The sequence below is a fragment of the Rhagoletis zephyria genome, unplaced genomic scaffold (assembly GCF_001687245.7).
Source record: "Rhagoletis zephyria isolate East Lansing unplaced genomic scaffold, Rhagoletis_zephyria_1.1 Rzeph_scaffold_00127, whole genome shotgun sequence".
NCBI classification, from domain to species: Eukaryota; Metazoa; Arthropoda; class Insecta; order Diptera; family Tephritidae; genus Rhagoletis; species Rhagoletis zephyria.
The window spans coordinates 98,454-126,055 of NW_016157211.1; the positions used below are offsets into that span (position 1 = coordinate 98,454).

The 27,602-nt window shown below is 33.5% G+C and overlaps 1 protein-coding gene across 14 annotated transcripts in view; it reads right to left on the reverse strand.

Annotated features, from left to right (window-relative positions):
* Positions 1 to 27,602, reverse strand: part of Syt7 (Synaptotagmin 7) — a 432,298-nt gene that overhangs the window by 78,085 nt on the left and 326,611 nt on the right. For 2 of the 14 annotated variants that reach the window (XM_017636976.1, XM_017637012.1), the window contains one exon: positions 17,565 to 20,103. The exons of the other annotated variants lie outside the window; for them this stretch is intronic. In XM_017636976.1, the coding sequence (XP_017492465.1) occupies positions 20,054 to 20,103 (50 nt within the window). In that variant the 3' untranslated portion in view covers positions 17,565 to 20,053. Of the gene's footprint in view, positions 1 to 17,564; positions 20,104 to 27,602 lie in introns of those variants that run through there. 14 annotated transcript variants of the gene reach the window in all.

The following is a 27,602-nucleotide window of genomic DNA, read 5'->3' on the forward strand; positions in this document are numbered from 1 at the left end:
TTCATCTTCATCTTCATCTTCATCTTCATCTTCATCTTCATCTTCATCTTCATCTTCATCTTCATCTTCATCTTCATCTTCATCTTCATCTTCATCTACATCTTCATCTTCATCTTCATCTTCATCTTCATATTCACCTTCGTTTATATTTAGGTGTCTTTACTTTTGTTCTAATCTTTGCCTTTATCCTTTTCTTCTTCTACATATTCTACTTTACCTTCCTCCTTGCATGAATCTTAATCTTCATAAATCTGATTCCTAAACTGCTGCTTAGCAGATTTCTTTAATTCAGTATCAATATTAAAGCATACATTTAGGAGGCATTTTCGCTCCAACCAAGTACATGTACGGCATTAGTATTGGTGTAATTTGAAATTTGAAAAATTGTCTGCACATCAGCATCAAAATACCTTTCTAATGATGTATAATTGTTTATACCTTTGAGGTATAGTTTAGCCGTAAAAGGGGTGTAAAGAAAACATGATTGCCTATTTATATATAAGATATAACTCAATTCTGTAGCTACTCCAAATCGCCCTAACTAAGTCTTATGACTGAGCAATTGTATATAGAAGCATTGCGAATGAGTCAAGAAAATTTTTAAGCGCTTATATTTTGTCACCTACTTCACCGCTTTAAAATCCGACAGTTTTTTGATAATCTATGGAGCTGGCACCTTAGTCTGATATATAACTGAATTCTGTAGCTACTCCAGATCGCAGTAACTAAGTCGTATGACTGAGCAATTATATAAAGAAGCATTGAGAATGAGTCAAGAAAATGTTTAAACGCTTATATTTTGTCACCACCTTAGTTTCGTTGGATAAAACCATTTCCTTGACCTTTCTAATGACCTTCAAAGGGAAGGATTTAAGATTTTTTTCTTTTTTTGACCTGAAATTAGTATGCAGTGAAATTTTAAAAATGTTTTAACTACATATTTTTGCTGCTTTTGCGTAAAAAAATCCATTTCAATGGTCGTAAAACCGAAAAATGCATTTAAAATTAAAATTTAGGTAAAAAATACAGAAATCAAAATTTTCGCTTTTGAGGGTCAAGGTAGTTTTTTATTCAATGTGACCTTTAAAATTACTTTCAAAAGTAAAATTTTATATATTTTATATTTTTTTGCCTAAAAAAGGATGTAATGAACTCTTCAAAAATTTTGTTGAATGCGTTTTTCGGTTCTTGCGGCCGTGGAAATGGATACCTTCCCATAAGAATAGCAAAAATATGTGCTTAAAACTTTTTAAAAGGTTCACTGCATTCTATTTTTAGTTTAAAAAAGCGTTGTAAAAAGGAAACAAATATAAAACCCCTTCATTTGAAAGGTCAAGGTATTTTTTTATTAATCGAAACTATAATGCCTGAATTATTCATCTCAAAAGCCTTAAAACGCAATTGAATTTTTTTCGCTAGCTGTTCTCGTTCTCAAAATATTAGAATTTGTCACGAAAAAAGTTCAATTTCCACACTGTGCGGCGCTGTACAAAGCTAACGCAAGGACCAGATATATACACAGAGCAATTTAGGACCATTGACGTTATAAGCAGTTATTTGTTATATTTGTTTATACGTTAGTTTGTTCAGGAATGTTTAAAGATTACAATAAAAGGTTTTAAACAGCACTGGCAATTCATGCAAATTTACGCTTACAAGAAAACCAAACATACATATCACCTACGGTAAAAAAATAGCACCAACTGAAGTTAGCCTCACGCTTTTTTTTCATTGAGAAATATGGAATTTAGTGTATGCATTTACCTAATCTCGAAAATTACGATATTGCGAAATATGGTACAGTTTTGGCTATTACTATGCCCCCTCCCCTCTCGACCAAAGATCTGTTGGTATCATGTGTTAAAAACTAGTATGAAATAGCATTCGAAACCTTGGTGGACTTATGAATGCATTATTTAAAAAGTGAATATTTGCCAATTCCTCTGTCCATTTGTAAATATTCATGGCTTTCAGAAATCAGTATTTCAATAACAGGCTTATATTTTTTTACCTGGTGTAACTTTTTAATGCCTCAAAGAGATCGTGAGGATTAAAGTCTTATATAATTGCAGTAGCAGTAGTTTTCTCGTAACGCGCCAATAATAAAATTAAAACGAAGATAATAATTTATTCATAAGAAGTGAAATACTTTTGAATTTGCTGATACTAAACGTAAACTGTATTTTTTTCTTGCTGAATATTCGTAACGTAAATGATAATTTAAACTTACAAAGAAGATAAGATAAGGAACATTAACATATACATATGAAGTAAAATACTTTTGAATTTGCTGATACGGACTAAACGCAAATTGACTTTTTTTCTTGCAAAATATTCCTATCATAAATCATCATATCGTCGTTTAAAGTACAAAACCGCGTATCGTCGTTCGCAAGACCGCGGATTTGCATTATCTTGATACGCGGTTTTGAATTTTGTGATACGCGGTTTTGTACTTACTTTAAACGACGATATACATATATCCTTTTTCCGGAGGTGTACATCAGCAACGTTCAATCGCAGGTAGCGTAGTAACTGGGAATATTTATGCCTGTTTATATTACTAGTTGTGTTTTCGTATTCTCCAGCAAAAGATATCCAGTAACTTGCCAGTTACCAAATTTCGGAGAGTAAGCCAATATTTACTCCCAATGTGTTAAATGTGCAAGAAAGTACGAAAACGAATAACCAGCAAGAAGTTGCTAGTTGTATGAACCAGGGACCTCTCTGTATTTTCATTACCCACTCCACAGTGGCGTTAAAAGTTCAATGTAGCCGCCCCTATCTATCCACGCATGCGCATACGCATACGCAAAATTAAGTTTAATTTTCTGAGCAAAAAATAAAACTTCAGAAATAACGATCATTTTCCGAGCAAAAAATAAAACTCAAAACGTAACGATTATTTTCCGAGCAAAAAATAAAACTTAAATTGTAACCATTATTTTCGGAGCAAAAAATAAAACTTAAAACGTAACCATTATTTTCCGAGCAAAAAATAGAACTTAAAACGTAACCATTATTTTCCGAGCAAAAAATAAAACTTAAAACGTAACGATTAATTTACGAGCAAAAAATAAAACTTAAAACGTAACCATTATTTTCCGAGCAAAAAACAAAACTCAAAATATAATGATTAAACTTGATTTTTATAATTAAAAATTAAAATATAAAAATCAGTGCCGCTGAAGGTATTCCGCGAAATAAGAAAAATATTTGTTTACTCCTTATATTCGTAACATTTCTCTTTCAGCGTGATTTTTTGAGTTGAAATTTCAAAGGATAATTATTTGCGGACCCTGGTATGAACAGCTGATTAATTTAAAATTTTCCGATGCAATTTTCTTAGAAAACTAGTATTTCCCATTTTGTTATATATTTAAATAGGTTTATTTTGCAATTGCAATTCTAAAAGAACTACAAACAATTATTTTGTTAATGTGAATTACGTTAAGCATCATGCCATCAACTGTTTTTCTTACTAGCAAATAGTTGCTAGTAAACATTTATCCAGTAAAAATCCAGTAAAACTTGCAAGTTCAGCTGTCATTTTTGCTGTCTCAATTTCCCCTCTTTTGCTAGTTTCAGGCAAGTTTTTGCGTACGAAAACGACATCCAGTAAAAACCAGTAAAATTAGTACTGGATTTTACTGGATAGTGCGTACGCGAACAGGACTACTATCTAATAGTATTTTGATTTCTATAAATGCTAATACATTTGTCTAGTGTGGTGAGTTTTACTTTTAATAATTTTATTTTAATTTACACTTTAAATTTTTACTTTCGAAGTAATTTTTTTATTTATTTTTCCTTTCCTTTGCCATTTGTTGCATTTATTCACGGAAAATCGTAACTTCATGAACTTCTCACTCGGAAGAAGTAAATTTACTTAACGCATATATATATTGTATTATATATACATATGCACATACTATGCACCGGTTATAACATTTTTTAATTTTAAATTCTTCGCGCTCACGCCCAGCGTACTCGTATTTACAGTTAGTTTTTGTTTATTATTGATTTTTACGAGATTGTTTAACATACATAAACATACTTGCGACCTTAGTGAACAAGTACAAACCATATATACATATGTATGTATGTATGTATATAGAATTGCTTCCTACATTTATCTTTACACTGTTTGCTTAGTTTTTCGTATATCCTCTTCCCATATTTTCATGGCTTTGAACGTATTAATGTATATATGTAATAACTTTCGATGATAACAATAATAATTACAATATCTTTAGACACTGCCTTAGTTTTGCTTCTTTAAATCTTTATCAGGTATATAACAAATATGTAATTTCAAGGTGGGCTGATTTTTCGATATTTAGAATAACTTACATCTAGTTGCATACATTATTTTTAACCAGTTTCTTTTTTTTCTTTTTTTTCTTTATGGTTTGGTTATAGTGATTAAAAACTCCTTAGATTTACACCCAAAAAAATGTATTATTTATTTATGTACATTTACATACTGTATGTATGTATGTATAGGTTCGATACGCTTAATTTTACTAATGCAGCTTTGCCAATATGTATGCATGGATGTGTGTATGTAAGTTTGAGTGTATGTATGCATGCGTGTGATTCGTCTGCATTTCTTACTCAAAAACCAGGCACTCGCTTTGTATTATACAATAGAAGTCTTAACACATTTCTATTTACATATACATATAGCATACTAATAGGCCCGAAAGCTTAATTGTTGTATATAAGAACGTATGTATGTATGTATGTAATATGATAATCTGGCTTGTTCTGCAAATCGTACGATTTGAAACGGTGCGATTCGCAAATATTTTTGAATATTTGCAAAGAAAGTAATAAATATTTCAACTGGAAACTGCCAGAAACACTTTTAATCTCAGTATATGAATATAAATAGTTTTGGTTTGTGGATCTTGTTTTTTAGCTTTCACTGCAAAATAACGTATTGCAGTATTATCAACATTTTCTAGACGCTCCTCGTATTCAAATAAATTGAATGGCCATTATTATTATTAATATTAATATTAATTAATTAATTAATTAATAATATTATAAATGTGAAAGTTTGTATGTTTGGATGTTTGGAAAATCATCACGCGGAAACGACTGCACGGATTTGCATGAAATTTTGTACGCAGATAGCTTATGGGCCAGATTGGTTAATAGGCTATTTTTTTAAGAGTTGCCACCTGTTAAAAAAGTTTGATTTATTTAATATGCGGGAACGACTGAATGGATTTGCACGAAAATTTGCACACAGATAGCTTATGACCTAGATTTTAAAATAGGCTACTTTTCTTAAGAGTTGCCACCTGTTAAAAAAGTTTAATTAAATTAATACGCGGAATAGTCTGAACGGATTTGCATGAAATTTTGCAAGCAGATAGCTTATGACCTACAGTGGAAAATAGCCTAATTTTTTAGAATAGTTGCCACCTGTTAAAAAAGTTTTAATTAAATTAATACGCGCAAACGACTGAACAGATTTGCATGACATTTCGCACAGAGATAGCTTGTGACCTATGTTGGAAAATAGGATGCTATTTTAAGAGTTATCACGTATTAGGAAAGTTTAATTAAATTAATACGCGTAAATGACTGAAATGATTTGCATGAAAGTTTGCACACAGATAGCTTATGACCTAGACTAGAAAATAGGCTACTTTTTTAAGAATTGCCACCTGTTTAAAAATGAAATTTTGCTCAAAGATGGTTTATTACCTGGATTGAAAAATAGGCTACTTCTTTAACCGGTTTTCCGATCAGAACGAAATTCAGTACACTTACTACGGATTTCGGAAGGATGGTCTTAGACTGAAAGTAAGTCCGATAACTCAAGGCCCCTCCCATACAAATTGGAATTTTCATATTACATACATATCTCTGGAAGTATTTGTGGGAGAGAACTGAAACTTGGTATAGTGATATNTTTAATTAGTTAGTTAATTCGATTAAATTCAATCTGATTACAGTTAATCATGATTAATTTTAATCCGACTAAACAGTTAATCGTAACCGCGATTAAAAAATTAATTTTTAATCATTAACTCTTAATTTGATCAAGTAGGTTTGGCGATTAATCAATTTATGGTGGAATTTCCCTGTGCACACAAAGCAAGTTAATCCGGTATGGCTAAGTCGGGCTTCCTCATCAATCTAAGCAATTTGGTGTGCATTTTCATTAAGATATATACCTACAAACGTTTTACAAACTAGGTTTGTAAAAGTTCCCAGTTTATGTATTGTTAATAACAATAATTATAATTTGTTTATATTATGTGCTTTTTATAAGCGTGAAACACAAAATAATGTTTGGTTTCAAACTCGGACAAACTAGACAAATTAATCAGATTTTATTTTTAATTGGATTAACTATTAATGTTTTAAATTAATTAAACGTAATCGCAGCCAGCGATTAACGATTAAATAATGTTATCATTAATCGTACAGTTGATTACGACTAATTAATTTTAATCGTCAAACGCGATTAACATTTTAATCGTTAATTTTTAATCGTTAATCAGATTAACAGTTTGCCAACACTGTGTGAAATCATTTTCATATTCACGGAGAAAAATGGACGTTTTTGGGAAAGAGGCGTAGCACCTCCCATACTGACTGAAAGTTTCATATTGCATATCTCTTCAAATGTTTGGGGTAAAGCACTCAAGCTTGGTATGGAAATACATATGTATGTATGTATGTGAAACTAATACCATACTCATGGAGAAAAATGATAGTTATTGGAAAAGGTGGTGTGGCAACTCCCATCAAATTGATTTTTCTATGCTGCATATCTCGGGAGGTGTTTATTGCAGAGGACTGGAACTTTGCACCGAGATGTGTATACAAAATTAATTCCATACTCATGGAGAAGAATTTGCGTTATTCGAAAAGGGGACATGGTTCCTGCCGTACAAATTTACTGCTTATCTCTAGAGGTGTTCATGGTAGAGTACTGGGACTTGGTACTGGGGTATGTAAAATCAATTCTAAATTCATGGAAGGAGATTAGGGTTAGAAGAAAAAGGGGCGAGGCACTTCCTGTACAAATTGACTTTTTCTTGCCACATATCCCTGGAAGTGTTTGTGGAAGAACACTGGAACTTGGTATGGAGTTGTGTATACAAAATTTATCAATTGCTCATGGAAAAAATGTGAGTTATTAAAAAAGGAGGCATGTCGCCTATCTCTGGAAGGATAGAAAATCTCTGGAAGTATTTTAAATTTGTTATGGAGATTTATTCTATAAGTGCCGTACTGACAGAAAAGAATTCATTTAATGGAAAAGGGAGAGCCGGGTTCGGCCTTATAATCTAAAGCTCTCTTGAGGCATTTGCTACAGTAATGAGAAGTGGTATTTTATCAAGGCCAGGTTACAAAATTTGAGTTGGAAATATTAGAACCCGCCTTGGCACCTCCAAGAAGGTTACACGTTCGCGCGTCGTATTACTGGAACCATTTTAAAGTAAACTTAGAGGGATTGATATCTTTCGTATGCCTAGCGCGCAGATGAGATTTTATAATTTCATTGTTTTAAACGGCCTAAATACCTTAACTCGCTTAAAAAATAACGAGCTATAATGAAATGTGCACAGAAATAAAATATAAAATCATTAAATTATTTTACATATTTGCATAAAAACGTGGGGTGAAACCCGCGGGTATAAGCTAGTAGAATATATTTTTACAAGATTATTAGATAAAGTTTTTTCATATAAAATAAGTTTAAGAAAATAACTCTTTTTTTGTTATATTTCCCCCAAAAATATCAACTTTTCCAAGTGTTTTCCTGAAAGGCGGTTTCGAGATTTTGATATACGGGCATGCTCTAAAATACGAAACTTTGAAATCGACTCGATTTGCCAAATATTTTTTAATTATATCTGATGAAAAGAGTGAATATTCTAATTGAAAACCATAAAAGAAGTAGCACCGATATGAAATAAATCATTTTAATGCGAGACTTGGGTGAAACCCGCGCGTTTAAGCTAGTATGTTCATATTTAGTTTATGTACATACATATGTAGGCAAATCTCCGAAACCTCCGTTATGAAATCGAAAATTTTTATATTAAACGCACAGAAATAAATTGCACTGTACACTTAAATGACACAAAAAACGCCGCGACACGTAAACTTAATTTTGGGTCGTAGATTAAGGATCTGTACACCGGTTTTCCAGATTAGTAGCTCGTTTCTGTAACAATTCTCTACCAAGACGAATTCATATTGATTCGCCGCCTTGTTCTCTACTGCTAATGAGTAGTAGAGAATGACGTGTATTCTCTACCAGCAGAGAAGGTAATTTTCCCAAGATATTTTAATTTTTTTAAACAAATTATTTAAACTTTAACCAGGAAAAAAGGAAACAAATATTTTGTATTTTTTTCGTTTGTATTAAAGCGCATTCTTTTGCCAAAAAATTAAGTTACCGACAATGAAAAGAGGATAAATAAGCAAGTTTTGAATGGTAAAATGAAAATGTGTTTTTGTATGAAATAGGAGCAGGGAAGAATGTTACTCATACGCCATATCGTACATGGGCGTTCTCATATATACTCGTAAGGTGACCAGAATTTTTTAGCATTCCAGGAGGACAAATTCTCCATATTGAAAACACAAAAAATTTGTTTTATATTTATTTTAACACATAAATAACGAATATGTTAACATTATTAAATGAAACAAAAACAATTAAAAGTTGCTCTAAATACAAGTCAAACAAGTTAATAGTACACTGCGTTACGTAATTACAAGACCGAAACATATTTCCGTTGATTTTTGGCAATTTTTTTTGTTGACAGTGTTGTTAATTTTCTTCCATATAAAAAATGTCGAACATACTTTGTATGGAAGAAAATGAGTGACACCGTAAAAAAAAAATTCCAAAAATCAACGATATTTTGGTAGACATTTGAAACTCGCACTTTATTATACTAAAACTGCAGGGGCTATAAAAGTGCATAAGCAAAAATTTTCCCAAAATTCTTAAACAAAAGTGTAAAATTTTGGTGAAAATTCGCTGAATTTTTATATTTTCACAAAGTGTGAAATGTGAATTTGTATGGTGTTTGTTATAGAATGAACAATGCAGACACTCCTCTAATTTTTAGCAGATTTTTGTTATGAAAAAAGGTTAAGCCTTCTGTCATTCTTCTTGTTCTTCTTTTTTGGCGCTGTAACCGCCTAAGCGATTTTGGCCGAGTTCAGCAAAGCACGCCAGGCGTTTCTCCTCTGTGCCAACTGACGCCAATTGGAAACGCCAAGTGAAGCCAAGTCCTTCTCCACCTGATCTTTCCATCGCAGTGGGGGCCTCCCTCTTCCTCTGCTACCACCAGCGGGTTCCGAGTTGAATACTTTCAGAGCTGGAGCGTCGGTGTCCATTCGAACGACATGACCAAGCCAGCGGAGCCGCTGTATTTTAATTCGCTGCACTATGTCCATGTCGTTGTAAAGCTCATACAGCTCATCGTTCCATCGTCTGCGGTACTCGCCGTCGCCAACGCGTAAAGGCCCGTAAATCTTCCGCAAAATCTTTCTCTCAAACACTCCAAGAGCCGCCTCATCGGATGTTGTCATTGTCCATGCTTCTGCGCCATATACCAGCACGGGCATGATGAGTGACTTATAGAGCGTGGTTTTCGTACGTCGAGAGAGGACTTTACTCCTGAATTGCCTACTCAGTCCAAAGTAGCACTTGTTGGCAAGAGTGATTCTACGTTGGATTTCAATGCTGACATTATTATCGGTGTTAATGCTGGTTCCCAAGTAAACGAAATTCTCTACTTTCTCGAAATTGTAACTGTCAACAGTGACGTGGGTGCCAAGGCGCGAATGTGCTGACTGTTTGTTTGATGACAGGAGATACTTCGTCTTGTCCTCGTTTACCACCAGACCCATGCGCTTTGCTTCCCTATCCAACTTGGAAAAGGCAGAACAGACTTCGCGGTTTTTGTTACCGATGATGTCGATGTCATCGGCATAAGCCAGCAATTGCACGCTCTTGTAGTAAATTGTTCCTGAGCGGTTCAGTTCTGCAGCTCTTATTATCTTCTCCAACATCAGATTAAAGAAGTCACATGAAAGGGAGTCGCCCTGTCTGAAACCCCGTTTTGTGGCGAACGGCTCGGAGAGGTCTTTTCCAATTCTGACGGAGCTGGTGGTATTGCTCAACGTCATTTTACACAGCCGTATGAGTTTTGAGGGGATGCCAAATTCAGACATAGCGGCGTATAGGCAACTCCTTTTAGTGCTGTCAAAAGCGGCTTTAAAGTCGACAAATAGGTGGTGAGTGTCGATCCTTTTCTCGCGGGTCTTTTCCAAGATTTGGCGTATTGTGAATACCTGGTCTATGGTGGATTTGCCAGGTCTAAAGCCACACTGATAAGGCCCAATCAGTTCATTGACGGTGGGCTTCAGTCTTTCACACAATACGCTCGATAAGACCTTGTAACCTATGCTTAGAAGGCTGATCCCGCGGTAGTTGGCGCGAATGGCGGGGTCACCTTTCTTGTGGATTGGGCAGAGCACACTTAAATTCCAGTCGTCGGGCATGCGTTCATCTGACCATATTCTGCACAAGAGTTGATGCATGCACCTTATCAACTCCTCGCCGCCGTACTTGAATAGCTCAGCTGGCAGGCTGTCAGCTCCAGCGGCTTTGTTGTTTTTCAGCCGCGTTATTGCTATACGTACCTCGTCATAGTCAGGCGGTGGAACGTCGACTCCGTCATCATCGACTGCGGGCTCGGGTTCTTCTTCTCCACAACTTTCCGTGCTGCTACCATTTAGTAGGGCGGAAAAGTGTTCCCTCCATAATTTAAGTACGCTCTGGACATCAGTTACTAGGTCGCCATTATTGTTCTTACAGGAGTGCGCCCCGGTCTTTAAACCTTCCGTAAGTCGCCTAACTCTCTGGTAAAATTTTCGGGCATTCCTCCTGTCGGCCAGCATTTCAAGCTCTTCGCACTCACGTATTTCTGCCTCTCTCTTCTTGTTGCGGCAAATACGTCTCGCTTCCCTCTTCAGATCCCTATAGCGGTCCCACATAGCGCGCGTTGCGCCCGATCGCAGCGTGGCCCTGTAGGCGGCATCTTTTTTCTCTGCAGCTTCCTGACACTCCTCATCGTACCAGTTGTTCTTTCGGGCTCGCTGAAATCCGACTACTTCTTCGGCGGCGGTACTTAATGAGCGGGAAATGTGGTTCCACTGCTCGCATATGTCGGTTTGTTGAAGAGTGCTCTCTGAGAGCAGGTGTGAGAGTCGAGTAGCGAAAGCGCTGGCTGTCTGTTGTGATTGCAGCTTTTCGACGTTAAGCTTTCCTTGCATATTTGGGCGCACATTTTTTGCTGCACAGAGGCGGGTGCGTATCTTGGCTGCAACAAGATAGTGGTCCGAGTCGATGTTTGGGCCTCGGAGTGTGCGTACGTCTAAAACACTGGAAGCGTGCCTTCCGTCTATCACAACATGATCGATTTGGTTTCTCGTTTTTCGATCCGGAGACAGCCAGGTAGCTTGATGGATCTTTTTATGCTTGAACCTAGTACTGCATACTACCATGTTTCGGGCCCCGGCGAAGTCGATCAGCCTCAATCCGTTGTCGGACGTTTCGTCGTGGAGGCTGAATTTTCCGACGGTGGTTCCAAAGATCCCTTCCTTGCCCACCCTGGCATTGAAGTCGCCAAGCACGATTTTGGTATCAACTGATAACAAAACTTTTTTCTAACCTAAGTTAGCCTAAGATCGGGAAATGTGGTTCTACTGCTCGCGTGCGTCGGTTTGTTGAAGAGTGCTCTTTCACAGCAGGTGTGAGAGTCGAGTTGCGAATGCATTGGCTGTCCGTTGTGATTGCAGCTTTTCGGCGTTGAGCTTTTTCCATGCATTGTTGCACATGTTTTGCTGCACGAGGGCGGGTGAGCATCTTTGCTGCAAAAAGATAGTGGTGGGAGTCGATATTTGGTCCTCGGAGTGTACGTACGTACATCTAAAACGAGTTTTTTACAGGGTCCGTAACGGTTATAACTTTTATTATAAAAGTCACTTTTTAATCGTTATTAACTGAGTTTTATTTTTTGCTCAAAACATAACGATTATTTTTTGAGTTTTATTTTTTGCTCTGAAAATAATCCTTACGTTTTAAGTATAATTTTTTGCTCGGAAATTAATCGTTACGTTTTAAGTTTTATTTTTTGCTCGTAAAATAATGGTTACGTTTTAAGTTTTATTTTTTGCTCCAAAAATAATAGTTACGTTTTAAGTTTTATTTTTTTGCTCGGAAAATAATGGTTACGTTTTAAGTTTTATTTTTTGTTCGGAAAATAATGGTTACGTTTTAAGTTTTATTTTTTGCTCGGAAAATAATCGATATTTGTTGAGTTTTATTTTTTGCTCAGAAAATAAAACTTAATTGTTGCGTATGCGTATGCGCATGCGTGGATAGATAGGGGCGGCTACATTGAACTTTTAACGCCACTATGGAGTGGGGAATGAAAATACAGAGAGCAAGATACAAGGGCAGAAATAAAGACAAGGGCATAAAGGTGAAGAACAGGACTAAGTTAAAGATAAATAAAAAGACAAGGATAAAGATAATGATGAAGATGAAGATGAAGATGAAGACGAAGATGAAGATGAAGATGAAGATGAAGATGAAGATGAAGATGAAGATGAAGATGAAGATGAAGATGAAGATGAAGATGAAGATGACCTTTTATTATTTTTAACTTTGTCCTGTTCTTCACCTTTATCATTGGCTTGATCCTTCAATATAGGTTATGAGTATCTGTGGTTTGTCGTTGATCTCGGCCTTGTTTCTGCCCTTGTATCTTGCTCTCTGTATTTTCATTACCCACTCCACATTGGCGTTAAAAGTTCAATGTAGCCGCCCCTATCTATTCACGCATGTGCATACGCATACGCAAAATTAAGTTTTATTTTCTGAGCAAAAAATAAAACTCCAGAAATAACGATTATTTTCGGAGCAAAAAATAAAACTTGAAACGTAACCATTATTTTCCGAGCAAAAAATAAAACTCAAAATATAATGATTAAACTTGATTTTTATAAGTAAAAATTAAAAAATAAAAATCAGTGCCGCTGAAGGTATTCCGCGAAATAAGAAATATATCTGTTTACTCCTTATGCACGTAACAAATTTCTTTCAGCGTGATTTTTTGAGTTGAAATTTCAAAGGATAATCGTTATTTGCGGTCCCTGGTTTTATATCGTGACGGGGGCAGCGCTCGAATATTATCTCCAAGCGAGCATAAAATATATCCTTGGATGCCTCGTCCTTCTCTTCCAGCGGGGTATCATCACATATGAGCGAGATGTTGACGAATGTCATTTTGATGCGGATTGTGGCTACACGTTCGTCCACTAGAGTGGATGGCAGTACTCGGCGACAGAGTCTCTCCTTCCACATATCCAGGACCGCATTTGCGCTCCTTTACGCATTTCATGGATGGCCGTGATGTCAGCCTTTATTTTCCCGAGGACATCAAACAGTCGGGAAGAGGCATCTTCCCGATTAAAGGTCCGGATACTCCAGGTGCATACCCTCAAATCATAGTAATTTCAACGTTTGCTGTGATCGTCATCAATCATCCGAGGCATGTTTTTTTATTGGGCAGGGTTTTAACGTGGCGGGACCCAAACCCAGCGCACGCGGAATTTTACGCCTTCTCACTTTAGCTCGCTCCCAAATGGGTGTTTAGTCGCTATCCAGAGGAGATAAATATCCGGATGAAGTGAGCGAATATTCCAACTAAACCCTGATGTATTTTTTAAATTCATAGCTCTACATACCTGTATAGTAAACCAAATAGCCGGACAAGACGTTATTCTAAATAAAAAATATAAAATTTTCCGTATACTCTGTAATATTAATAATAATATAAACTAACAATTTCTACATCGTTGCAATCACCGAAATAACTTCTCTTAAATAACATATCGTCATTTAAAGTACAAAACCGCGTATGACGATAATGCAAAACCGCGTATGTAAGGTCACCAAGAGAGTAAAAATATATGCTACTCTTCATCAGCGGTATTGAAACTATGCTGTTATTTTGCAGTACATGATCTGATATCGATATATTGGTATGAATAGATAAGGCTTTATGCCTGGAGCTTCCTGTGAGCAAACTTAATTTTTGGCACAAATGTCAGTTACGCGGTTTTGCAAAACGACGATAGGCGGTTTTGCACTTTAAACGACGATATGTATAAATGGGATGGCGTATGAGTATGCAGATTATTTGCTTTTATATTAATTTATGCAAAATATATTAATTTTTTATTTTGTCACAGCGTGTAATAAATGAAAAATGCATTAAGGGCCGTTAACGTATCTATTTTAAAGTATAGTGTAATCATTATTAAATTCATCAACAGAAAATTTTGTTCTAAGTTTAACTAATGTTTAACTATAATTTAAAATAGATATGTTAACTTAACTAATGTTTAACTATAATTTAAAATAGATATGTTAACGGGCCTAGTTTTGTTATGGAAATTTATGTGCGCCATATCTTTTCTGTCGTCTGCTGTAATTACTTAAGAAGTAAACGTCTTGGTGGTCACCAAACAGGCCTATAGTTTTATCAATAATCTCAGATTGCACAGTGGTTCAGCTTGTATGGGCAACGGTCAAAGCTCGTTTTCTAGGAATCTAGGCTAGGTTGGTAATGAAAATGGGTGAAATCGGATCAAAACTGCGCTTGCCTTCCATATTTTGGAAAAAAAACGAAAACTGCGATATTTATAAACTACTGCAGCTAATTACTAAAAATTGATATATAGAGTGAATTTTAAGCAAAAAAATATAGTATTTAATAATTTTTAATTAATAATTAATTATCATGAAATATGTGTACCCGCCTACCGATTTCACTTAGCCCCATTCAAAAATTCTTTGGAACTTTTTGACATCGGGCAATAACCACGCGGACAAATTTTACGATATTTTACTGTACAACAGGGCTAGATTTCTCAGGTTTGTATTTTGAAAAACTTATGAGCCGACAATTTTTTTTTATAAAATAGTTAGATTTTTATTAAAAGGTTGTAGCTTTGGTACGGCTGAATTTAAGTTATAGTATTTTAACTAAAAACGAGAAAATGAATTGATATAAACGTGGTAATAACTGTATTTGCATTGAATTCATGGGGTGTTTAAGCAAAATTAATATTTGTAGTACAAGAACTTACACAGTAACAGATATAAAAATTAAAAAATCAACACGAATTTTCCACCTCCTGAAGCCAAGATTCCCGAAATCTTGCAAGGCCGTTGCACGTATTGCATAACTTGCAACACACAGCAACAAAATACATGGGAAACAACATTTCCTATCACTGCAAACTATGCGATGTCTAAACCCATTGTTTAGGCGCGACTGCTAACACCAGGCGCCTAAATGCATGCTATGTACTGCAGCATTGGCAAATATTTCCTTCTTTAAATTAATAAATTTTTTGCACACGTACTTCTCAACTGTCATGTAATAAAACTCTCTAAAGTTATAATTTGATGGCAGTTCAAGGTATGGTCGGCCTAGTCTGATGCATCCTCCCTCCGGAGTCTTTTGCATAACTTACAATCATGCAGAGGTGGTAGGTGATGACTACCATTGGCCACAGTGCCTACCCATCATTTTTAATTGAATAAATATTTTTTTTTTATATGCATTCATGCTGGCCTCCCCTCTCAATAAGTTACATATTTTGCAAAAAAGAATATCAAGAAAATTCGACCCTGTGCTAGCTCTTTTGTAGTTGCAATTGCTACATATTTCTCTCATTTCGCTCAATTCATTTTTTTGCTATATCCTGCTTGCTACCTATGCAGGCTACCACTTTGCAATGGGGTGCTCTCGTACTCTTTCAAATTTTAAATAGTAGGGGTTTTCACGCAGCCTGCAAATCCCTTGCACGGTGCTCGGACTGCACGCTTTGCAAAGCTGTCTCATACGAAAACCGGTTTTTACACCATGTAAGGGCTTTGCAAGACTCAGAGAATACCCGTAGTATTTTTGTATTTCCTGCAATCCGTGCAACGTGCAATACCTTGAGAATATGGAAGGAAAAGTAATTTTCAAAAATCAACCGAATTTTAAGCAACTTTAAACTTGCACTTTGTTATACAAATGGCGTTTTCTTTTCTTGAAAAAAATTTCACCTTTTTATATGGCAACATCATCAGAGTGCAGCATTTTAAGGATGGAGCATGCAATATGCAAGTGAAGATGCTGAGAAAAGAACACGAAAACTTGACAGCTCTGGCGCAGGACAGAATAAATGCAACATTATTTCGAGGAAAGAAAATGCTATAAAATTTCACATCAACACTTTTTTACTATAATGCTATCTTTTTTTAACAAAAATATTAAAATTATCTTTGTAACATCATCTAGCACAAGGCAGAATTTTCTAAGCGATTTAACATCCCTTTCAACAAAATCGCCTGTGCGAATTGTCCTTAAATTTTCTAGAAAGCGATACAATCGCTTTCAACTTTTCAGGTGATGTTGATGTTGTTGTTACATAAATGTCTCATGTAAATACTGCTTAACTTTCACAATGAACAGGAATAAAAAATGGATTACTCAGACTTAGAACCAGTAATATTTAATACTATTTTTACATGAAAAAACCACAAGAAATAGCAAAAATTTTACCATAGCGCCACTAGGCGTAAGTTTTAGGTTAAAAGTTAACATAAAAAATGAATTGCTCGACCCAAAAACATTAATAAACCACAACTTTCCAGAATAATTTTATTATGTGATCGAATTTTACTCAAATTTGCCTGTAGGCAGGGTCGCCCACTTTAAATACGCATGAAGGAAAAACCAGGTCTATAGGCTAAACTTCCTTTTGGGATTTTGTTTTTGGCGGTGTAAGTTTTCATTTCTTTTTGGTTTTATCGAATACGCAGACATGAACTTAATTTTTTTATCACAGTGTAATTTGCAGTGTAATATTTTTGCTACGCCATCAGTCAGTTACCTTCAGTGTTGCCAACTTTTGAGTTTGAAAAAGCACCAAAACCAAAAAAAAGCGTTTTTCCACACTAAAAGCACCAAATTTATTTGAATCAAAGGATAATTTTTTCATAATAGTTTATATTTAACAAAAGTAAAAAAAAAAACAATAGTAACAAGTATAAATCAATACACAAAACCTTTTCGATTTCATAACGATGGAACACACATGCCATGATGACTCTTGCTTACGAAGTAATACCGAAGTACTGCACATTAAAACTGGTATGCATATCTCGAGAAAGCAAAATCGAATCGCAACAGACTAAAATGAATTTTAAAGAGGAAGAGTAATACTAAAGGATGCCCTAAGTAAAAAAAATGTTGTTTTTATAATATAACCCCAAAGTGCCAAAAACGCGGATATCTCACGTGCTAGAGCCATTCTGCGGCCATATTTGAATTCATCAGCAAAAAATCTACAAGATAAGATGGTAAAAAAGTCAAAATTTGTGTGTAATCAGTCAAAATATGTACAAATAATTAGAAAATAAATACTTAAATTACCTGCGTACCAGCATTTTCAACGCGAATACAATTTAACAAGAACGTGGGTTTGCAACTTCAGCTTTTTATCAATCATAGTTGCATTTTAGTACTTACGGCTTTTGGCCACATAAACTTATCAAATTACCTATAGTGCAGTGTTATTAGTTTATTCTATTATGTAAAACTCATACATGTATTTAGCTTTAGTTTTTTCACACTATTTTAATATATATTTTTTGCATTGCAATGGTAGTATGTATTACAATAAAAGATTTTTTATGTACATATGTATGTATGCATTCACTGTTGCATTTTGTGCCGTTATGCTATGGGTTTGTGTATGCGTAGGTGTCTCCGGTGTGTACATATGCATGCACTTATTCCTAGTAACATACATTTCTAAATAGTAGGTACATATAACAACATTTTGCAATAAAAAATTGTATACAGCAATATACATAGTATACGTTTTGTGGCGCTAAATTTCTTATTAAACAACTGCTTTTACGAACACTGATATTTTCCAACATAGTACCTATATTTATTTAAGCGAGTTTATTTCTGTGTTAAAAACTGTAATTGCAATATATAATAAGTTAAACTGTACACATTGTTCATATTTATCCCAGCTGATTTTATTCTTGTATAGATCCGCTGTTGGCACCGATTCGTTGAGCAAATAATAAGGCTGCTTGATAAGCATTTTTGGTATCCCTGCGGGTTTTTCGACGAAGCACATTATACTATTGGAAAGAATGTGTATTTTTTCCTAATAAAGGTAGCTAACCTCTTAGAAGCTTATTTCAATATCTAAAATAAAAAGTAAACAAGCTCTTTCTTGTCGTTTAGGTAATTATCAAAATAATAATTATTTTTATGTTTTTAACGAAAAATAAATTCAATCGTTAACGATGAAGGAGAGGCCTTATACTTTGTCTTAAAGCTAATAGTTCCATATTGCAAAAATATAAAATATGGAGTTCAAATAATGATAAAATGAAAAAACGTATGAGCTTACAAACATTACAATTAACAAACCCTATAATTATCCCACTCCTTTTATCTCATTCTCCGTAATTTACTGCACACATGTGTGTAATTCTTTCTTGGACTTAAGTGGACACCAATATTGTAAGGACCATTCTTTTTTTTGCCTGTCTTAATGATTAAAGGTGTAATGGCGCTCACGATACTTTTCATGAACATGCTGAGGTGCAACTGATCAAAGCATAGGCGCTGGCGATAGTTTCTATGTTGTTTTGAGAAAGTTCTATCATTCTTCGTTACCGCGCTTCTTAACTGTGAAAATGCGCAAATCTGGTTTACATATTGGAAAAAAATAAATATTTTTTGGTGGAATTCAAATTCGAAAAAAATTGTAAGTGTAAGAGCATAAACAGACGGCAGCGTTGATCTGGATTAACTCAGACCGTCTGTTAATACTTTTACTCTCCTTGACAAATAATTCATGACAAGAAATTCATGTATAGGGGAGAGTTAGTATGGCCTTCCTGCGCTCCAACACACATTTTTTTAGTTGTTTTGTATGGGCTGGTTTTTTTTAGATAACAGTAATTTTGTGTTCTTTGAGGTATCACTTCATAAATTTGTTTAACTGTTGAAAGATAATAAATAAAAAAAAATAAATAAAATAAAATACGCCTTTAGCCACATACAACTTGCAGTAATGGGATTAAAATTCGCTGAGCTATAGATGGTCTAATATTTTATTTTTCTAGATACTGACATGTTTAATTGCAAAGCATAAGCATAATATTACGAAGATCGAAATAAAATTTTTGACGTTTTTTTTTCTATACCACCCAACATTTTAAATGTTCATCATACGCTTGGTCCTCTTGTTTTTAATAAAATATTTGGAAAACTTTTGTATTTCTTTAACTAAGCGACACTTGGTAAATGTGTTCTGTGCGCTCTACCCTACATAAACATCTTGAATAAGTAAACATAAATTAGTTCCAACTTTCTTCTTTACTTTTTGAAAATGTGTCTGCATGATCCTGATTCTTGTGAAAGTAAAATCGCGTAATTTGATGAAAGAAATTAGTGCTAAAAATTTATCTGGACTTTACGAAAAACACTTTTGATTTACTCCGAAGAATCTTGATAAACCATGAACACCGATTAGTGCATATGTTAGTTGCCGAGGAATTTTAAACCAAATCGGTAAAAGTGAAGAGTTTCTTTACTTTTGGAAGGCCGATGTTTTGGAGGAAACCGGAAAACCATACTCCCGATTGTCATTTCTATTTAACAGAAGAACCTGCCGGACGCGGAAATTATCCAGTTGTTACCAGTCCAGTGCCACATTCAGCACCACTTCCAAAACCTGAAATGATTAAAGCAAGTCCTTCTGAAAAGCGCAAACAGCATTTTAAAGAAGTGCGTCCCTTTATTGGAAAGATACTTAAACTGACGAAATAGGATTCTGAATGACTTGCATCGCAGTTTCCAGAGGTGGGATATTTATCTTCCAAGACCCGTGTGCCCTATTATGGTGATCGCAGCGAGGGTGTCCAGGTTGTTAAAAAAAGCGCCATTTCTGGAAAAAAATCGCCAAAAATCGCCAATTTTTTAAAAAATAAAATTCTTGAAATCGATTTAACAAATCTTTTATTTTAAAAATTAAATCTTGTTATAATTGTGATGTACAGTCATTTCAGTTTTTCCACCAAAACATCACAACTATGACACACATAAATATCATGACACATATGGTAAACAAACATTTCATACATATACCCAAAGACATACAGCGAAGTGAAACATGAGTATTTTCACTTGCTCCACATACAGTTCATTGTTAAGGTACTTGACCGTACTTAAAAGGTAAACAATAGCAAGTCAAATTTCTTTCTTTCTGTTTTCGATATGTCAAATATCATAAATGGGAGAAATGCAATGTGTTTAAAATTGATGACGATGCTAAATTCTGATTGGTCAATAGATAAGTAAATGCATTTGTAACATGAACAAAAAGCAGAACACCATGTTACATAGGGCATTTTGGACATATGAATGAAATGCAAGATGTGTCAGATAATTTCTAGATAATTTGTAAATTAGTATATAAGTTGGAAAATTTATAATAAAAACTCAGATTCAGTTTTATACTTGAACTTGCTTGTCTTGTTATTTTACTGAACTCAAAAAAGGGCATTAATTGCTCGTCTGCCGAGTTTTGAGCCTCGCTTTACAAACCAAGGCTCCTATTGCATTAGTCGCGCTTTCATGCTAATGCAATAGCTATCCAAACGCTGAAACCACCACCTTACATATTATATGGCGATCCTGCCCTACCTAACTGGAATCCTAGTAGAATCCTTCTTACATGGACGAAGAATTCCATAAACTTTTTAAAGACTTGGTTGATAGACTTGCAGTGGAGGAATACAATCCCACTGAGGGCGTGGAAATCCAAGCATTATCCTACATCCCTATCCCGAAACATTGTGGACCACAGCCTATAACAATCGAGCAATACCGAGAGAGAAACCAGTCGAGAAAGCAACGTCCGGAACAGCCAGCAGCACCAACTAAAAAAAAGGCGAAGGGCGGCAAAAAGAAGCGGCTAAACAGAGAAAAAGCGGAGTTAAGGCGTTTAATAGACCTCAGCTGTGGAACACAAAAGAAATTGTTTTATAATCAATTGAGAGAATTAGAGAAAAAACAAGATATTAATAAATAAATAAATTATGGGTTGGTGGAATAAAGTGAGTAACGCAATTCTCATTGCAATTGCTGGTTACGAAGTAGGTAATAACAACCAAAAACCAAAAGATAACAATGAGAAAGAACATTGGACTTTGGTATCAGCTATAATTTTCGTGATAATTTTGATTATATGTATTTCAAAATTAAATAGTTATTATAAAAGTTATGTTAATAAGAAAGTAAACAACAATATTGTTTAAATGATGTCACGTAAAATTAAATATTAAATCAAATTATATGAAAAAAAAAAAAATATTATAATGTTTTGTAAATGGACCAATTCATAGATCGTTTGACTAGAATTATCACTAATTTGAGAAAATCAGGTAGCAGAGGATATACTAACAACACATTAATTTTAAAATTAGAAGAGGTAGAGCTAGTTAAAAAACAATTTATAGAATTTAGCACTGGTAAGGAAATAAAAAAAGAATTCATAGAGAAATTTTACAAATATTATGAAACAGCAAAGACATTATTAAAACAAAAATTAGACACAGATTCAACTCACAGCATGTCAGATTTAGAAAAGGAGACAGAAAATTCAAACATACCTCCTGAAAATTCAAACTTAGCTCCTGAAAATTCGAATTCAAGTTCAAACTCTTCATTCAAAATGGCATCATTCAATATAGAACTATCATTAAAAAGTATACCAGAATTTTCTGGAAATTTTAAAGATTTAACATCATTTTTAAAAATCGTTGAAATAATTTACAATTCTTTAACAACTGACGCGAAAATACTACTCATAGATTTTGTCGTTAATGTGAAATTAACATCAAGTGTTAGAACTGCTGTAAGTACTAGCGAAATTAATGACTTCAATAGTCTTAAAAATTCACTTCAATCAAGATATAAGTCTACAAAAACAATAGCACAAATACAACTAACTTTGAGTAAATTCTTGCAAAAGAACATGAAAATACAAACATATAAAGAAAAGCTTCTAGAATTGATTGCAGAATTGAATGAGCTGCAAATAAACGAAATACCACAATGCAATGCTACACAGAAAAACACGATTATTTCTCTTAATAACACTTATGCATTGAATATATTTAAAAATGGTCTTAATGCAGATATTAAGCCTACAATTTTTGCTTCTAAACCAAAAGACTTGAATGAAGCGGTACAACTAGCAATAGAACTAGAAAAAGACTTTGCTAGTAATGAAAATCAAATATTATACTTTTCTAATAGAAACAATTCATACAAGCGGAATAAAAATAACAATAATAAAAATTATAACAATAGAAATAATAATAATAATAGAAACAACAATTCGAATCACAATAATAGAAATTCGAATCATAACAATAACAGAAATAATAATAACAATCCTAGAAATAATAATAATAGAAATCATAATAATAATAACGGGAATAATAATTACCAAAATAATAATCGTTTCAACAATAGAAACAACAACAATAATAATGGTAGACGAAACCAAAATGGTAATAACAACAATCGTAATAACGATAATAATTATAATAATAATAGAAATAACGTACATGTGGTTCAGGAAAACTCCGAAGGTCCGGAGATGAACAATCAAAATTTAATCATTCATCCTCCGGAACAGAATTAAATAAAATTTATTCTATTTCTAAAAACACTACTAATTATATACAATTAGACATAGGATCAAAAACTAGTTTAACATTTTTAATAGATACAGGGGCTGATATTTCATTATGCAAATTAGGTAAATTAAATGAAGAACTTTTTATTGATAAATTACAATCATGTTCATTTTCTGGTATAACTAATGAAAAAATTAAATCTATTGGAATCACAGAATTAAATTTTAATTTATATGATAACGGAGCAAAGCACAATTTCCACATAGTCGATGATAATTTTCCAATACCAACGGACGGAATCTTAGGAAGAGATTTTTTCACAACATTTTTATGCAAAATTGATTATGAAACATTCACGATTTCATTAACTTTACAAGAAACAGAAATTACAATTCCCATGAAATCTAGAATAAATAGAGATTACTACATAAAAATAGAAAAACGATCTGAATTAATATATCCAATACAATTAAATTTAACAGAAGATAGCATTATTTTAAGTAAAGAATTAGAGTCAGGTATTTTTGTAGGAAATACAATAGTTCCAGGAAAAGGCATTAGTCATGTTAAATTTCTAAATACAACAAATGAAGATGTAATATTAAAAAATATTAATTTTGAAATAGAACCATTACACAAATACGTTTTTCTCACTAAATCACAAAATCACAATAAACAAAACAATAAAGACAGATTTAGCAAACTATTACAAACGTTGAAAATTGACAAAAATGACAGTAAAGCAACGGATGAATTGATAACAATTTTTAAAGACTATCAAGACATATTCCACTTAGAAGGCGACGTTTTAACAGCAAATAACTTTTATACACAACATCTTAACTTAACAGATAAAACACCGGTTTACATTAAAAACTATAGACTTCCACAAACTCAAATAGAAGAAATCAATCAACAAGTTCAAAAATTAATTGATGACGATATCATTGAACATTCAACCAGTCCATACAACTCACCATTACTTGTTGTACCAAAGAAAAGCGATGGAGACAAAGAGAAATGGCGACTTGTAGTAGATTTTAGGCAATTAAATAAGAAAATAGTTAATGATAAATTTCCACTTTCAAGAATTGAAGATGTATTAGATAAATTAGGAAGAGCAAAATATTTTTCAACTCTAGATATGACAAGTTCGTTTCATCAAATTAACTTAGATAAAGAATCAAGAAAAGCAACTGCATTTTCTACATCAAACGGTCACTATCAGTTTAAACGATTACCTTTTGGTCTTAAAATTTCATCAAATAGTTTCCAACGTATGCTAACAATAGCACTTTCAGGTCTCGATAGTAAAGCATTTTTATATGTAGACGACATCATCATTTTTGGATGTAGTTTGAAACATCACAATGACAATCTGAGACAGGTCTTTGAACGTTCATCAAAATACAGTTTAAAATTAAACGCTAAAAAATGTGTATTTTTAAAGTCAGAAGTTGTTTATTTAGGTCATCTAATAACAGAAGATGGTATTAAAACAGACCCAGCAAAACACAAAGCAATTCAAAATTATCCAATACCTAAAGATGCTGACGAGGTAAAACGATTTGTAGCTTTTTGTAATTACTATAGACGTTTCATAAAAAATTTCGCTGAATTAACAAAATGTCTGAATGATCAAACGAAGAAAGGAAAAATGTTTGAATGGACAGACGAATTCCAACAAACTTTTGAGATATTAAGACAAAAATTAATTAGTTCACCAATATTACAATATCCAGATTTTGAAAAACCTTTCATTTTAACGACAGATGCTTCAAATTATGCTTTAGGTGCAATCTTATCACAGGGAGAAATAGGAACTGATTTGCCAATAACCTATGCTAGCAGAACTTTGAATAAACACGAAATTAATAAACCCGTGATAGAAAAAGAACTACTTGCTATACATTGGGGCATTGAACTCTTTAGGCCATATTTACATGGTAGAAGATTTATAGTAACTGACCACAGACCTCTTGTTTCACTTTTTACGCATAAAAACCCTTCTTGTAAATTAACTAGAGTACGGATTGATTTATCAGACTATGATTTTGAAATTGTATACAAAAAAGGAAAAATTAATACAAATGCTGATGCATTATCTAGAATTAAAATAGATTCTGATATGCTAAAAAACATGATTCCAATAGAAGACGATTATACCAAACCAACAAAAATCTTAGCAATTACGCGTGGAATGAACGCAAAGGGTAAAACAACTGAAAACAACTCAGCTGAGAAAGACATATCCCAACAACAAAAATATACGAACATATGGGAATGTACTTCATTACAAGATATTAAAAATGTGCACAAATTAAAATTTAAAGTTAATACCGGTATAAATACAAAAATAAATAATGATAAATTGAACGGTACCATTGAATGTATAAATAATAGCTATCATATGAATATTAGTGATGATCTTGCANATGCATTTGTAACATGAACAAAAAGCAGAACACCATGTTACATAGGGCATTTTGGACATATGAATGAAATGCAAGATGTGTCAGATAATTTCTAGATAATTTGTAAATTAGTATATAAGTTGGAAAATTTATAATAAAAACTCAGATTCAGTTTTATACTTGAACTTGCTTGTCTTGTTATTTTAATGAACTCAAAAAAGGGCATTAATTGCTCGTCTGCCGAGTTTTGAGCCTCGCTTTACAAACCAAGACTCCTATTGTATTAGTCGCGCTTTCATGCTAATGCAATAGCTATCCAAACGCTGAAAACACCACCTTACATATTATATAATATAGTTTTTAAAACTAAACAGAGGGTAATAATAAATAACACAAATCACTTATATAATAGTGATGTACAAACAATTTTTTTTTTTAAATTGGCATACTTTTTAAAAATATTTGTTTCAACATATTTTGCAACAGGGCTGCGCAATTATTAAGATTATTATAACTCATATTAATTGATTAATCGCACAATCCGCTTTTAAGAGCTCGGCGCTAAAAATTAAATAAAAACCTATAATAAGGCGAGATCAGCTATTTCCACAATTTCTTCAAAATTACCTATAGTGTCTGAATGATTTACATTTCTGTTGTTGTCATATATAGAGCTATTCAACCTTGATAACATACTGTTTGATATTGGAAACGGTTTGCAGCAGAAACTATTAGCCTTCATATAACACTTTATTCGAACTATTGAATTAAGGCTTTCCAACCTCATCCAATTTCGCAGGTCCCTGAAATCGCCCTCTTGTAATTCACACATTTCTCTGGTGACAAAATCAAAGCTTTTTTTAAAAGCATTTAATTGACTAGGTAATCGTTTCAAAAGTTCTTCGATTTGGGTGATTAAATATTTTTGACTGTATTTTAATATGCTTCTTAAGTCAAGTTTATCACGCAGTTCATTAGCCTCTTCTGTAAAATTATCGTGGAAAAATAAGTTTTGTATATTTTTATAACTGGAAAAAATTTATTTGAGGGAAAAACTCGCCAAAATTCGCCAGTGGCGATTTCCTAAATTTTTACGCGCAAATATCCAAAAAAATCGCCAAATTGGAGCGAAATCGCCAAATCTGGACACTCTGATCGCAGCAAGCATTTCAGGAATAAACCAAAATAAATCTCACTGTTTTTCGAAATGAACGCACGCCCGGGAACTACAACATTAAAAACGATCTACTAATACCTCAATACATATCAACTTGTATTATTTTGAATTTTGGGCAAAAAACTGACAGGAATTTCAAGGCGTAGTACACAATTTCTTAGGAAATCACAAAAGCTGCGATTGTGCGAGAAAGATAAGCAGTTTGCTGGAGAAATGTAACCAACTTGGAAATAATTATATCAAATATTAAACTAATCTGATTTTTATTCGAAATTACTTCATTTCAGGTCGCAATATGACTATGAACTTGAATTTCCTGTTAAGTAATTTTGATTTTTTCCCCGAAAACCTTTTTCGGAAAGTGACGAACAGTGAGGGAGGTTCTATCAAGAAATGCAAAAATAGAAAAAAGTTACAATCGATATACCAACTTTGAGTAAAATAGTTTATATTGTATTCCTCACCAAAAATAAAATCCGAGCTTAAAATGTTTAAAACATAAAACATTCCTAAATTAAAAAAAAGTCGGAACAACTACAAAATTTCGACTTTTACCAGCAAAGCTCAGCGAGTTTTAGTCCAATCACTACAAGTTTTACGTCGTTAAAAGCGTATTTTAATTGTACTGGTAAAGGTACGTTGCATTGATCGCACTTAACAGTACAACAATAACAGAAAAATACCGTTATATCGAAAACTCTGCCCATATAAAAAGTTTTAATAGTCAAGGAATTTTTTGTTAAAACCACATTTAACACTGCTATTCACAATAAAGCTCTGTACTCACAGTGCCACTTACGATAAAACTGCATGTGCGCAAATCAAACTTTGCTTTTTCCCCGTAACTGTACATATTCAAACTACGATTTTATCACGTTTTACTGTTTTTTATAATCTATTTGCAACTAAAAAATTTGTTCCGATAAACTGCCGCTTACGATATAATCGAAAATAGGGTCGATATATGTATATGTAGGTACTATACTGGTCATTTTGCTGAACATCAAATGTAACTATCTGATACAAAAATGTAGTAGCGTGAGTGGTTCACATTTAAAAGTATTTTTTTTTTATGTTTACGATACTGTTATGTAAATACGGGTTGTTATCTAAATTTATGAGTTGGATGGAAGTTCTCCACCCAAAG